The following is a 14,569-nucleotide window of genomic DNA, read 5'->3' as shown; positions in this document are numbered from 1 at the left end:
TGAGTGCAGCTTTCAGACCTATACTTAAAAGGAGACACAGCAACTGCTTAATGCATGCCTATGAAGGAGTTAGCCTGAACTACCTTTTCCCTTTTTTAAAATAACCCACAGTTCAAAGAGGAAATCTGATTACATTTTTATGTAGAACTTCAAATATAGGACCATTCACATGGTTTTGTTCATGCTTTTGATACACAGGTTTGAGCACACCAAAGTTTGTTTTTATGAAACCCGTTATCAACAAAGCTCCAAATTATGAAAAAGCTGTCTCTTTTAGACTCCATTTTAGCCAAATAATCCAAATTTTTCAAAACGATTTCCTTTTTTTTCTAAAATAATAATAATAATAATAATAATAATAATAAAACAGCACTTTGTATGGCAAAACCAACCTATTGGGTTTAATTAATTTTTTTTAAGGTTTGTTATTTCTAGTAGACTTAAAGGAGAATTTAACCCGTAGTTTAAAAAATACCCTCCCCCAGCTTACCTGCCCCCCAGGCAAATGCTCCTAATTTTTAATCGCCACTCCCTGCAGATTCTGGGCTCAGAGTTCACGGCAGCCATCTTCTTTCTTTGGTCCTTTTAGGGAGTTTTGGCGCAGTTGAAATTTTCGGTCCCGAACAACTGCACATGCGCCGAAAGTCATGGAAATTTTCGTGACTTTAGGTGCATGTGCAGTGGTTCGGGACAAAAATTTACTCCAACTGCGCATGCGCAGAAAATGCCGTCAATGCACAAAGATTACCGGAGAAGAAGAAGATGGCTGCCGTGAACTCGGAGGCCAGAATCTCCACGGAGGGGTGAGTAAAAAAATTAGGGGCATTTGCCCTGGGGCAGGTAGGGAGGAGCAGGGAGAGTGGTGTAGCCAGGGTGGGGGAGAGGGGTTTTTTAAACTACGGTTGAATTCACCTTAAAAGGGGACCCATATTGCTGAAAAAATCCTTTTATTGTGCAAACGTTGATTTTTCACAATAAATTTAATTTTGAAGCAAGTCCTGTGAGTCATTGCTGTTGAGATATATATATATATATATATATATATATCCGTCCATTTCTATCCAACCACATGAAACTCCTAATCAGAGAGCTGCAGAACAAAAAGTTACATATTTTAACAAAAAAAAAAAACATGACAAACCGTGGCAAAACTACCCCACGTCAGGCCCCACTCTTTTCTGTACAGTATTAGTAGCCCTTTAACAAAAGAAGTTTGACAATTGAAACAAACCAAGCCACAGAGTTGTATATTAGATGCGAAAGGGCACATTTAGCTGTCTGCTATCCATTTCTATCCAAGCAAACGGATTGGGGGTGTTCCTGTAAATAAAACAAAATGTTCTAAGGCACTTAATAAATGATTTGTTGCTTGGAAATGCGACAGGCCTCAGAGGAACATGCTTCAAATCCTTATGCCCATCGTGCCAGACCACAGGAAATCCGCTGATGGGCAGATGTTCCTACACATGCTTTCTCTTAGAGGAAAATGAAAGCAATACAGAGATGTAGAGATGTGAGGGAGACATGTCAGGGTGGAAAGCCATTAACTCGTCTACTAGAATATTTCATCTTCTACAGTTCTGGCTCTGAAGAGAACACAAGTATCTTGTACGACATTCAAGTTAGACTCTACAGTTCTAAAACTCATTGGGAAATGTAAAATCAGGAAAATGTTTTATATTGGTTGGACCACAGAAACTTGAAATCTGGGATGTAAAATAGAGGATTCACTGTATTAGAAGTTTAAACTCGTTTAGGATCCCTTATCTGGAAACCTTTTATCCATCACCAGTGATGTGGCCTAAAGCAACCAATCAGATCTTTTGCTTTTGTTTTCTAACTTGCTGATTGGTTGCTCTGGGCAACATGAGCATGATGATGAACATGATGTTTTTCTCCAATATTAATTAATATGCTCCTTAATGTATGGCAATCCAAAATTACAGAAAGATCCTTTATCCATAAAACTCCAGGTCCCGAGCATTCTTGCTAATAGATCATATACCTGTAGGTATATGATCTTTATTGTGTCTTGGTAGAGCAGTTGCAAGCAGCAGTGGTGGTGGTGGTATAGAGTGACTTTAAAGGAACAGTCCAGTGTAGAAATAAAAACTGGCTCTACAGTCAGATAGTGGAAAATCTTGAACAAGAAGTTACAAAGGGGGAGGACTGAGCACAGTTTTCAAGCTAATACAGATGTTTTTGATCCAAAAGGTATCAAAATAAAAACTATTTATTCTATTTTACGTTATTTTACATGGTTTGATGCATTCTGAAAATGAATGCTATACGTCCCCTTTAAAAATGCTTAAAATGTTTTGGTTTTACTGTTCCTTTCAAAAATCCAGTCAAGTACAAGGTACTGCTTTATAATTACAAAAAATGGAAATTTTATTTTACATATTTGAATTATTTGATTAAAATGTAGTCTATGGGACACGGCCTTCCCGTAAGTCTGAGCTTTATGGATAATAGGTTTCCAGCTTTCCTGTATAACTTTGAAGCAACGGCATCACCTGCTGTTAATTTTGTGAGAAAAGAAATGTCTTTGACGTTGCTCTGCTGAGAATTGACACAAGGAAAGTCCTATGACTCTTCGCTGCTCACTAACTTTATTTTCTAAGCAGAGGGAAATCACAAGAGGGTTCTTTAAATGGGACAACCTTTATTTTAAATCCAAGAAGCCATTATGACTTGTGATTTTTTTTTTTCATCTGAAACTGCAATTTTACAGTTCCTGTTTTCTTTTATTTAGCGGACCCCACAGTGAAAGATTTGATTGGTGGTTTCACAGCACTGCATTATGCCGCTATGCACGGACGAGCGCGGATAGCCCGCCTCATGCTTGAATCGGAGTACCGCAGTGATATAATAAACGCTAAGAGCAATGATGGTTGGACGCCGTTGCACGTGGCCGCTCACTACGGCAGGGACTCTTTTGTTAAGCTGCTACTTGAGTTCAAAGCTGAGGTTGATCCCCTGAGCGACAAAGGCACAACTCCTCTTCAACTTGCCATAATCCGGGAACGTTCAAGCTGTGTCAAGATTCTCCTGGACCACAATGCCAATATTGATATCCAAAACGGGTTCCTGCTGCGCTATGCCGTTATTAAAAGCAATCACTCATACTGCCGTATGTTCCTGCAGAGGGGTGCCGACACAAACTTAGGCAGACTGGAAGATGGGCAGACCCCCCTCCATCTGTCAGCCCTGAGAGATGATGTTCTCTGTGCCAGAATGTTATACAATTATGGTGCAGACATGACCACTAGAAATTACGAAGGCCAGACCCCACTGGCTGTATCATTAAACATCTCTGGAGCTAGCCGGCCTTGCTTGGATTTCCTACAGGAAGTAAGAAGTAGGTAAAAGTGCAGTTGATATAACTTAGGAGTCCAATTTGTGTGTTGGGCACTATGTCACCCACAGGTTCAAACAATAACCTGTAAAATCAGGAAAATGCATTATACTGGTTGGACCACAGACACATGGTGTAAAATAAGGGAAAACTTAAAATCAACTCATGAACATGCCCCTTAAAGTGATACTGACACTAAAAAAACTACTTTTTAAATTATGACTGTGCATTAAAGGAGAAGGAAAGGCTAAAATTAAGTAAGCTTTATCAGAAAGGTCTATATAAACCAGTAAACCCGCAAAGTAATGCTGCTCTGAGCCCTCTGTCAAAAGAAACACAGCACTTCTTTCCTTTTATTGTGTACACATGGACTTCTGTATCAGACTTCCTGTTTTCAGCTTAAACCTCCAGGGCATGGCTTGAGCATGCTCAGTTTGTTCCTCTCCCCCTCCCTCCTCCCATCCCTGCTGTAATCTGAGCTCAGAGCTGTAAGTGAGCAGGGAGAGACTCAGGCAGGAAGTGATGTCACACCAAGCTTATATGGCAGCTTCTATCGTAAACAAACAGAGAGAGTGTCTAGAGCTGTTTACTCAGGTATGGTAAACCATTCTGCAGAATAAATATAGCGTTCTAGCTTGCACTATTGTGGCTAATCTATTGGCAATAAATTGTTTTGGAGCTTTCCTTCTCCTTTAAAAGGTACCTATAGGTCATGTTGATCGTTTTCTGCTGAGAGGTTTGTTCATCTAAGTTATTGTTAGTTGAAATTTCTAAACCTGACTGTTTTGCCAACCTGACGGTCACATCTCAGACTGTCAGTTAAAGTTTCTAATGCTAACGGCCTCCTGCTGCACAAATATGGCAGCCCCCTCCTACAGAAACTTGGGGCATCAGACAGGTAATGTAAAAGCATTGTGCAAATACTTTATGGCAAAGTTATAAGTTGCTTTCAAAGGCAATATTATGATAGATGTAAAAAAGTGATGTCAGTATCTCTTTAATGTATGAAGAGACAAATTACAGAAATATTATCCTTACAACTCCAGGTCCCAAGCATTCATTTTGGTTAAAAAATATTTTCCTGACAAAATTTTACTCTGCTTATAAAATTAAATTGGTAAATGTTCTGCCGGTCCAGTCGCATGCAGCATCTTGGGTTGGGGGTGGGGGGGTTGGTTCTGGTGGAGCAGTTGCAAGCAGTGGTTGTGGTATAGAGTGATACCAATATTGATTTTCCATTAGCTTTATTTCTCCAGAGATTCAGCAAACATTGTCACCAGGACAAGGAAATCCTACATAGCATTATCCCAATTTTATTGGGTAAATTACTGTCGTTTGTTTTCTGTCTCGGCATTGCATTTTCCCTTTAAGCTTTCATGTCAAGCAGCCATTTGATGCCGGTGCTGGTACTCCCTCACCCTAAATTCGGGAGTAATATGCAAATGAGCAGTTCCTGTAGTGGGAAATCTGCACATAGTCTCAATTGCTCTTTCCCCTGGAAATCACGCGCATGCGTAGCAGGGATAGTTGCACCGGTCTACAAAGGGCAGTGTCGTGATCAGAGATGATGAGCAGGCAAAATGGCAGCCAGGTAACAAGGAGAGACATATTTCATGTTCTGATTTTAAAGAACTGACAGAGAAATGTATAGCAGTTTGACCTATAAATACTTTATGCTGATGTGGAGGTACAATGGTTTAGTTGTACCTCCACCAGGTTCGCTTCACCAAAAATGCCGCTCCTGGTAACTAAGAGCCGAATTTTCGGTCTTCAACCCAGAAATTCAGCTCTTCTAGTGCAGAGAGCGCAATTGCGCTCTCTGCACTAGCGTCGTGCAGCGCCCTGACCCCCTCCTGCGCAGAAAAGGCGCCGTGAGGAGGGGTGGTGGCGGCAACGGAAGGCCGCCTCAGGTGGCATAAAGGCGTGGATCAGCGCTGACCTCCACAATAGTAGTAAATTACTAGTAGTAGTAGTCGGTGGCAAAAAAATCTTCAGAGGGGCCGGCGCACTCCGATCCCCATCCTCCCACCCACTTCCTGTCGCACCTCCGCCCGCCTACACATCATGTCCCACTTCTGCCCCACCTATTCCAGGCCCCGACCAACTTGTGTCCCCCCCTCCTCACTGCAGGTAAGAGAGCGGCTGGGGAAGGAGGTTTTTTTTTTATTCGCTATAAAGGAAGCAGACCTCACAGTCCAGGCCCCTTGTGACTGCAGGGTTTGCTTCATCTATAGTATAGTATAGACCAGAGAAGGGTTTAGGGCTAAATCCCTGGTCCTTATAGAAATTGAGTGTGAAATCATACTGTAGCAAATTCTCATATGCACAAGATAGTAGTCCTCTATAAAGGGCATATATGGATTAGTATACCTGGATTTAACTGCAAGAATAGCTTCTTAGCACTTAGCAGAACTTAAAATAATAAGGTTAATAGAATGGTAACATGAGCCATTAAGCCCCCTTGGCGTGTGATTAATATGGCTAGTTAACAAATAAGGAACCATAAAATCACTTACAGGGAGAGGTAAAAATTTGCTAGGCATTTCCATTGATTCTAATAATTTTTGTCATACCATAGGCAAGGGTTCCCAACCTTTTTTACTTGGGAGCAACACAAACAAGAAAAAGTCCCTTGGGGTGCCAAATAAGGGCTGTGATAGGCTATTTGGTTGCCCATATATGGACTGGCAGCCTACAAGAGGCTCTACTTGGCATTATACTTAGTTTTTATTGAATTAAAACTTGCTTTCAAGCTTGGAATTCAAAAATAAGCACCTGATTTGAGGACCCTGAGAGCAACATCCAAGTGGTTTGTAGAGCAACATGTCGCTCATGAGCTATGGTTGGGGATTACTGCCATAGGCCAACCCATACAGCCTCCGTAATTTCTTCCAGAATGGGCTGTTGTCTTCTTGCCCCAGGTTCCCAGGTATCTCCTGAATTTAGACTTGGCAAAATAGCAGTGCAGAGCTTTTGTAAAGAGTTCTGTACCAAGCAAACTGGCATCCTAGTGGTTTTACGTTTACTTGTCCTTTAATATGTTGGGTTATAAACTTAAACATTACAAGATTTCATTATAAGCAACTTAGCTGTTCTATTATTTGTAGCTGCATCTGAAAGCAGTATTGGCCAGTCACTTGCATTCCTGCTTCTGACTTTTGGAGCAACTCTCCTCCAGCTTAGACTTCCCTGGTCCAATTGTATTTGGTTTAATTAATTAAATTACATTTTTTAATGTTTATTGTTGTTGTTTACTATACTTTAAAGGATCCAAATTATAGAACAATCCCTTATCCCAAGGTCCCAAATATACCAGGGTAACAGGTCCCATACCTGTAAATATCCAATAATCATCCCTAACTCCTCTTCTAGGAATGGGTTAATGTGTTGTTTTACTGATTTTATTATGGTTGTGCTAGTCATTAAATGAAGAACGTCACGGGGCTTTCAGCAGGCCAGAGCTGTTCAAAGGAGCGAGCGTTTCTGCTCTAAACTTTCATAAGTTTGCTTTAATGAGAGAATATAAATCTTCTGTGAGTATTGGCAAGGCTCCGTACCTTTACAGACATGAAGATTGAGTGCTGACTATTGAAATTAGTTTTCTTTGAAGAAAGGGAGAGGAGCGGGTCGAAACCAGATCTAAAAAAGATTCCCGTTGAGGCTGAGGTCTTTCATCACGATACACATCTTGGAAAGTGTTGTGAATGGCAAAGGACAACGAGGCCCATCTAATTGTCTCTGTATAACAAATATGAATTAATGTGTTTGCGTGAGCGCAGTTGTTTTCTTTACACTCTGTAAACTCATTTCTCATTTGCGGCTATCCTTTCATTCCATATTGAATAAGCCTACACGATTCCTTTGTAAATGTTGATTTTGCTGTTTTTTATTTCTTAAAAGAAAATGTCTAAGTTTTAAAATGATCCGTTCACAGCTGAGTATATAATATATACATATAGATCAATTAGAGGATATGGGAAGGAAATATTCTCTTCAGGTATTCAGTTTGTGATAACCACCATGTCCGACTTAATATTTAAGTCTTTGTAAAGTTAGGACAAAAGGTTCTGGAGAAGGAAGAACCAAAAAAAAGGGGGGTATATAGTGTAGTCAATTAGGGAATAATGTACCCCCTGTTGTAAAATATAAAGGTGACCATACATGGGCTGATCAAAGCTGCCGACTGATTATGTCTATGGCTTATTGGCCTGTGTATGGGGCCCTCCTTGGGGTCTCCCTGACCAGTATCTGGGCAAACATTGGCCAAATGTCAAACAGGCAGGTTTAAAAAACCTCTTGGGGTGAGGTCTTCAACCCCAATGGCCTGCTTGTCCTCCATTATGATCCAGTAGTTTGACCCATGGCCCAAACATTTAGATCATCCCAATATCACCTACCTCAAGGTGGGCATGTCTGTAAAAGATAACTAGGTAGCCTGCAGTTACAAAAAGTTACTAATACAGCCAATTTAAAGGTCAACTAAAGTCTAAAATAGAATAAGGCTAGAAATGTATTATACTAAATATAAACATGAATTTACTGCACCATAAGCCCAATTAAAGAAATAATTTATGCTTTTAAAGTTAGCGCAGGGGGCTGTTATCTTGGAACTTTATTAAACATCTTTGCAAGACCAAGACTACGCACATGCTCACTGTGGTCTGGGCTTCAGTTGGGAGGTTAAGCTTAGGGATTGTCATAAATGATCAAAACAGCACAAGTCAAATAATATCTGCCAGAAGCCGATACAGCAAGACTGATTAATAATCAGAATATGCAGACTGCACTGGGATACAAATATACACAACTGTTACAGGGAAACAAACAAAGCTGCTCGAGTTCTGGGAAGTAAGGTGGGAGGGGCTCCCCCTGTCGTTTGAAAGTATGATCGTTTCCCTGCACAGCAGTTAGGGACCGTCTAACTGCAGCTGTCAGAGCAAGTAAAACGAAGGGAGAATTTCACTGCATACAGTCAGGTTTCTTATAAAAATGGTACACATCTTTAAATTGAAATATATTGGAGATAGGTTTCTTTTTAAAGATGCCTTTACATCCCCTTTAAGTCTACATGTTCTGGAACGATAGGGCTTATAATATATCTGTATATAAAACCATAACCTGTCCAGGCCCCTGGACTTATGTATAATCAATTAAAGCAAAATGTAATAGTTGGTGCAATTTACATAAAGGAGGATGATAACATGCTGAACTATGTACTCAGTCAGTAAATGATAGATGGATTCCCTTTGAACTTGCTGTACTAGTATTTTTGTAGCTGTAGGCTGTCCAGTAAAACAGATTTATTATGGTTTGAATGGTGAATTCGAATTTTCAAAAAAAAACAAAACAACTGGAATGTAAACCTGAATGTGAAATTTATCACACCTCAACCCTGGAAACAGTTCTATGTCGATGGCAGAGGTCCGTTGAACCATTTGAATATGTTAATTGCCTTCCTGACATTCGAGTTTTTTTTTTTAGGAGGAAAACTTGATTTGATTCAAATTATCGGGTTGGAACGAATATTAGACGTTCCATTTTTTTCATAAATAAACTCCCATTCCAGTTTTGAGTAAATTTGAATTTGTTAGAGTAAAAAAAAAAAATCACACAAATTCGAAATTCGACCTTTGATAAATAACCCTTTTTGTATCTAGGCTATTTGCTGAAAAGATGCTGTATAAAACATAAACATATGCTGCTCCCAGATGGACAAATGTGTATTAGAAGAGAGAAGGAACATTCATTATAAAAAGACATTTTGACACATACAAACAAATATATCTTGAAACACAACTAAGCTGTGAGGTTAACTTGACTGGGCAAAAGTTTCACATCAAACACATGAAATATCTGGGGGAAATACAACAATTAAGTGAAATAGGCTGTACCAGAAGCTTTATGCATTTTAGCTTTGGGTCTTAAAATTTTGTGCTGACTGCCACTTTTCCTAATGGCAATTGCCTGATGCAGGTGCACCCGCATTTCTGGGCTATTGCTGTCCCAGTCAACGGAGAGAGATTCTAAGCTCATTGTCACCCGGGCTTTGGAAATTTTAATCATAATATCTAGGGAAGCATCAGTACAATATAACACATGTAAATACAAGATATTTATAGAAAAGCACATTTAGTGGCATATTAATTAACATTGGAGACAAACATCACCGGTTATGTTGCCATAGCATCCAATTAGATCCTTTGCTTTTGTATTCTAACTTGTACTGGTAACTGTTCAATATAATTGTTGATTGGTTGTTATGGGCAACATCACCGGTGATGTTTGTCTCCAATATTAAAGGGATACGGTCATGGAAAAAACATGTTTTTTCCAAAAACACATCAGTTAATAGTGCTGCTCCAGCCGAATTCTGCACTGAAATCCATTTCTCAAAAGAGCAAACAGATTTTTTTTATATTCAATTTTGAAATCTGACATGGGGATAGACATTTTGTCAGTTTGCCAACTGCTCCAGTCATGTGACTTGTGCCTGGACTTTAAGATGGATTTACTTTCTGGCAGGCTGTTATTTCTCCAACTTAATGTAACTGAATCAGTCTCAGTGGGACTTGACTTTAACTATTAAGTGCTGTTCTTAGATCTTCCAGGGAGCTGTTATCTTGTGTTATGGAGCTGCTATCTGGTTACCTTCCCATTGTTCTGTTGTTAGGCTGCTGGGGGGGAAAGTGAGGGGGACGATATCACTCCAACTTGCAGTAAAGAGACTGAAGTTTATCAGAGCACAAGTCACATGACTGGAGGCAGCTGGGAAACTGACAGTATGTCTAGCCCCATGTCAGATTTCAAAATTGAATACAACAAAATCTGCTCTTTTTAAAAATGGATTTCAGTGCAGAATTCTGCTGGAGCAGCACTATTAACTGATGCGTTTTGAAAAAAACACGTTTTCCCATGACAGCATCCCTTTAAGGTTGAAGGCACACACAGCTGCTAGTAGCAGCTTCTTGTTGTGGCTACAAAATGACAAAAAAGATAATACTGTCATCAGATTACTAAAAATATGAAAAACAGTCCTATAGAAGGCAATCAATGAAGTTTAAGAGTAGCTAGGACAGCTGAACTCACTTTAATTGATTTTAAAACTGGGCTTTAAGGCAATGACAAACAGGAAGTTTTGTTGCCCGTGATTCCTCTTGTATCGTGGGCGACAAAATTCTTGTTTCCTCTCCAGCAGCTAACATGGGGGGTGATATCGCTCCAACTTGCAGCACAGCAGTAGACTGAGCAGAGTGACTGAAGTTTATCTGAGCAAAAGCCCCATGGCTGAGGGCACCTGGGAAACAAACAGCATGTCTAGCCCCATGTTAGATTTCAAAATTAATTATAAATAAATCTGTTATTGTTCTTTTGTAAAATGGATTTCAGTGCAAAATGCTGCTCGAGCAGCGCTATTTACTTTCCTGTGACCGAATCCCTTTATGGAAAATAATTAGGCACTTTTACTATAACTGACCTCCAGCACTCCCCCCTAGTATGTACTCCAGGCCTGTTTAAACCCTTCTTCCCCTTCATATGATCAGGCTCTACCCCCTTCACATGACATCAGCTGTGGGTTTGGGTCACAATAAGACCAGAGGGATTTGGAGAGGATGGGCGCAGGGTATTTACTTGTCTTTTCTCTGTAAAGAGCGGAGTCCGTTTTAATAAAGATAAAGAGCTCTGTATAAACAACCCCCCTTTCTTTATTCTTCATGTACTGCAGAAGTCCGTTATGCATGGGGTCTATCTGTGCGCTGGTAATCTAATTAGCTGCCTTCTCCTAAACCCACAGTTACTCATAGTAACATAGTAACATACTCATAGAAGCTTTAAAGAATTGATTTGTGTTTCTTAAAAAAAAAAATCGTGCTGAACAGGGTGGTATACTGATCCTTTAAAGGAGAACTAAACCCTAAAAATTAATCTGGTTAAAAATTCCATATTTTATGCAGTGAACTTTTTGCACCAGTCTAAAGTTTCAGCTTGTCAATAGCAGCAATGATCCAGGACTTCAAACTTGTCACAGGGGGTCACCATCTTGGAAAGTGTCTGTGACACTCACATGCTCAGTGGGCTCTGAGAAACTGTTGAGAAGCTAAGCTTAGGGGTTGTCGCAAATTATCAAGCAAAAAATGAGGTTGGCCTGTAATCATGCTACATGGCTGATTATTAAATTCTGATGTTAATTGCACTGGTTTCTGTGCTGCCATGTATTAATTATCTGTATTAATTACTAATTAGCCTTATATGTCCTGTATATTGTGAGTGGGTCCCTAAGCTCAGTAAGTAACAGCAGCATGTGCAGTGAATCAGCAGAAAAGAAGATGTGGAGCTACTGGGGCATCTTTGGAGACAGATCTTTACTGCTAAAAAGCTGTGGTTGCCTTGGGCTGGTACAGAAGCCCAAAACATAATGTACAACATTTCTAGCCTACTTCTTTAGTTAAGCTTTAGTTCTCCTTTAATCTGAACTTCTTTCCCTCTCAAGAGATGTAGGGTGTTATTTATCAAAGTCTGAATGTATTTATTTTCTGCCACAAACTCCGATCAAATCCACTCAGGTTTTTTTTCTGCTTATTTATTGCATTTTCCCGAATATTTGCTTTGCGGGAAAAAGTCAGATTTTCATGATTTTTTTGGATTTTTCATCAGATTTTTTCGGATTTTTCACCTGAAAACTTTGCACGAAACCAAGCGCACATCAAAAAATCATTGGGACTTCTCCCATTGGCTTATATGCAACCTCGAAAGGTCTGAGCTGTCGGATTTTCAGGTTCTGACTTTTCCATCCTCTGGGTTTAAAATATTCCAGATTTTTTAAGTCTGATTTTCTAGTAAAAAAAATTGTGATTTTTGCATTCGGAGTTCAGTAAACACCCCCCTTAAAGCCATAGTGTATTGATACCAAGCACTGATCACGGATTAACCCTCACGTACCACATCCACCAATGCCTGAGCTGATGATTTGTGCTTCTCCTAACTTGCCTTTATTAGTAAGAAGACATTACATAGGAATCATTTCCCAATATGCCATCAGCATGAAATTAAACATCTGTTCTCTGTAGTAGAGTGTTCCTGTAATCTCTCTTCATTCTCATTTTCCCTGTAACCACCCAAGAATGAGTTATTGTTCCTGATGAATCTTTTAATAAACCCAGTAGGGATGCACCAAATCCACTGTTTGGGATTCGGCCGAATCCCAGAATCCTTTGTGAAAGATTCGGCCGAATACCGAACTCAATCTGAATCCTAATTTGAATATGCAAATTAGGGTCAGGAAAGGAAAAAGTGGAAAAAAAATCTTCTTTTGTGATGAAAAGTTGCGTGTTTTTCCTACTTGTCCCTAATTTACATATGCAAATTAATATTCGGATTTGATTCAGCCAGGCACAAGGATTCGATTGAATCCGAATCCCGCTGAAAAAGGCAGAATCCTGGCCAAATCCCGAACCCAATCCTGGATGCTGTGCAACCCTAAAACCCAGTAGCGCTAATAGGACTGATCCTGCTGTAAGTGCATATACCCAGAATAATCTCATTTTACTCTAAAATAACACTTAGGGGGAAATTTACTAACGATAGCTGGCGTAATTTCGCCAAGAAGATAGACTCTGGCGCAACTTCGCACTCTAACGCCAGGCAAATTTTCGGCAAATTTAACTGCACATCATATGCTAATTAGCCAACGCTAGCGTAACTTCGAACTGCTGAGCATAGATTTACTGGCGTAATTACGCCAGCGTTTCGGTACTGGTGTGCAACTTTGGATCTTCGTGAATTAGCATTGTCCATGCGATGTGTGCGAAGCCAGGCTGGCAAATTTTCACCGTTTCGTGAATTTGCCTCTTTTTTAGAAGAGTGGGTCACATATAGGTCAGCCTGAAGTGCCATTTTATAGCTAATTTCCATTAGATCATTAGCAAGTTAAGAGCCAAAATGATCAGGACGACACTACTAGTGGTCATAAACTCATTACACTGCTACAGTACGTAAGCGTTTCTCTATGTATAACCAGTGTATTACCACTAGCAATTGGACAAGAAGACTTGTATCTGTTATGTTACAAGAAATCTTACTCCCACACTGATTTCTCTCTGTTTCTCCCCAGGGCAGCCGCGATATCTGCAGGATTTATGCCGGATTAAAATTCGCCACTGTATAGGACTGCAGAATCTCCAGCTGCTGGACGAGCTACCAATCGCCAGGGTTATAAAAGACTACTTAAAACACAAATTCGATGATATCTGAGCGCAGCTTTCACGGCTGAAGCACGTTGGACTCGTTGTGGTTGTGTTATACCAGAAGTGGGGGGTGGGGGGGAGAGGCGTCTTGCACAAAGTATATCCTATGCAATTTCTGATATGGGAGTCAGAAGGCAGATATACACATTTTATTTTAATATCATTTTTTTTTTCCTTTTTTTTAAATTTTGTGTGCTAGTAAAGTCTTAAGAATTTGGGGCTAGTTTTTGGTCCAGGTTTAGCGGTCCATTTATTCAGTATCCTGCAGAATATATCTCTTTTTGTGGGTAATACTCACTGTGGCCCAATAAGTTCCGATCCAAAGGCTGTAGATTGTACAAGTGTAATGATCACACGTCAGCCCTTGGGGCAAATTAAACAGGTTGACTCAATGCAGGGGACATTTGGTTTCCCACAAACCCCTTTTTTTAATGAGATATAAGCAGCAGAACAGATCAATTTCTGGAACCAAGGAACTTGGTTACATCTTTTTCTGCCCCCCTTCAGCTTTTGGTCCCAGCATTATGTTTGCAGTTCAACATAATTTTATGTTTCATCCTCCTGTGTCTCCTTTTTCTTTCAATTGTATGGTGCTATGGTGTCTTATTTATAAACATAAATAATAAAAGTCACACTTTGAGATAATCCAGTGGTTGCCAGTTTATAAGCATGAGTTCAAGTCACACATATGCACCTGTAACCAGTGTCTATCCCCGCAATGACATTAGACTGTGAAAAACCCAAATGTGAAGGTATTCGTTTATATCTGCACTGGCTTTATCATGCCATCAATCAGCTGAGTATCAGAAACTTATATATTGAAAGTCTCTTCATAGAAGATGCTATAAGGTTAGAATGTTAAATCTCTCTATAACCAAATAAACAATGTGATAATGATATGCTGTTATCACTTATTACAGAATGGCTGGTTGATCAACTTAAAGGAGAAACAAACCCTTGCTACTAAAAT

At 39.8% G+C, this 14,569-nt stretch overlaps 1 protein-coding gene across 4 annotated transcripts in view; it reads left to right on the top strand.

Moving 5' to 3' along the window:
* The window catches only part of asb7.S (ankyrin repeat and SOCS box containing 7 S homeolog), a 28,084-nt gene extending 13,840 nt beyond the window's left edge, over positions 1-14,244 (top strand). For 3 of the 4 annotated variants that reach the window (XM_018255272.2, XM_018255274.2, XM_018255273.2), the window contains exons 6-7: positions 2,756-3,361; positions 13,467-14,244. In XM_018255272.2, coding sequence (XP_018110761.1) covers positions 2,756-3,361; positions 13,467-13,606 — 746 coding nt within the window. In that variant the 3' untranslated portion in view covers positions 13,607-14,244. Of the gene's footprint in view, positions 1-2,755; positions 3,611-13,466 lie in introns of those variants that run through there. The other variant, XM_041588213.1, reaches the window with a different exon arrangement.
* The last annotated feature ends 325 nt before the right edge of the window (positions 14,245-14,569 follow it).

Source organism: Xenopus laevis, chromosome 3S, assembly GCF_017654675.1.
Source record: "Xenopus laevis strain J_2021 chromosome 3S, Xenopus_laevis_v10.1, whole genome shotgun sequence".
Lineage (NCBI taxonomy): Eukaryota > Metazoa > Chordata > Amphibia > Anura > Pipidae > Xenopus > Xenopus laevis.
Note: the sequence above shows the minus strand (reverse complement) of the source record. Positions and strands in the feature narration are given on the sequence as shown.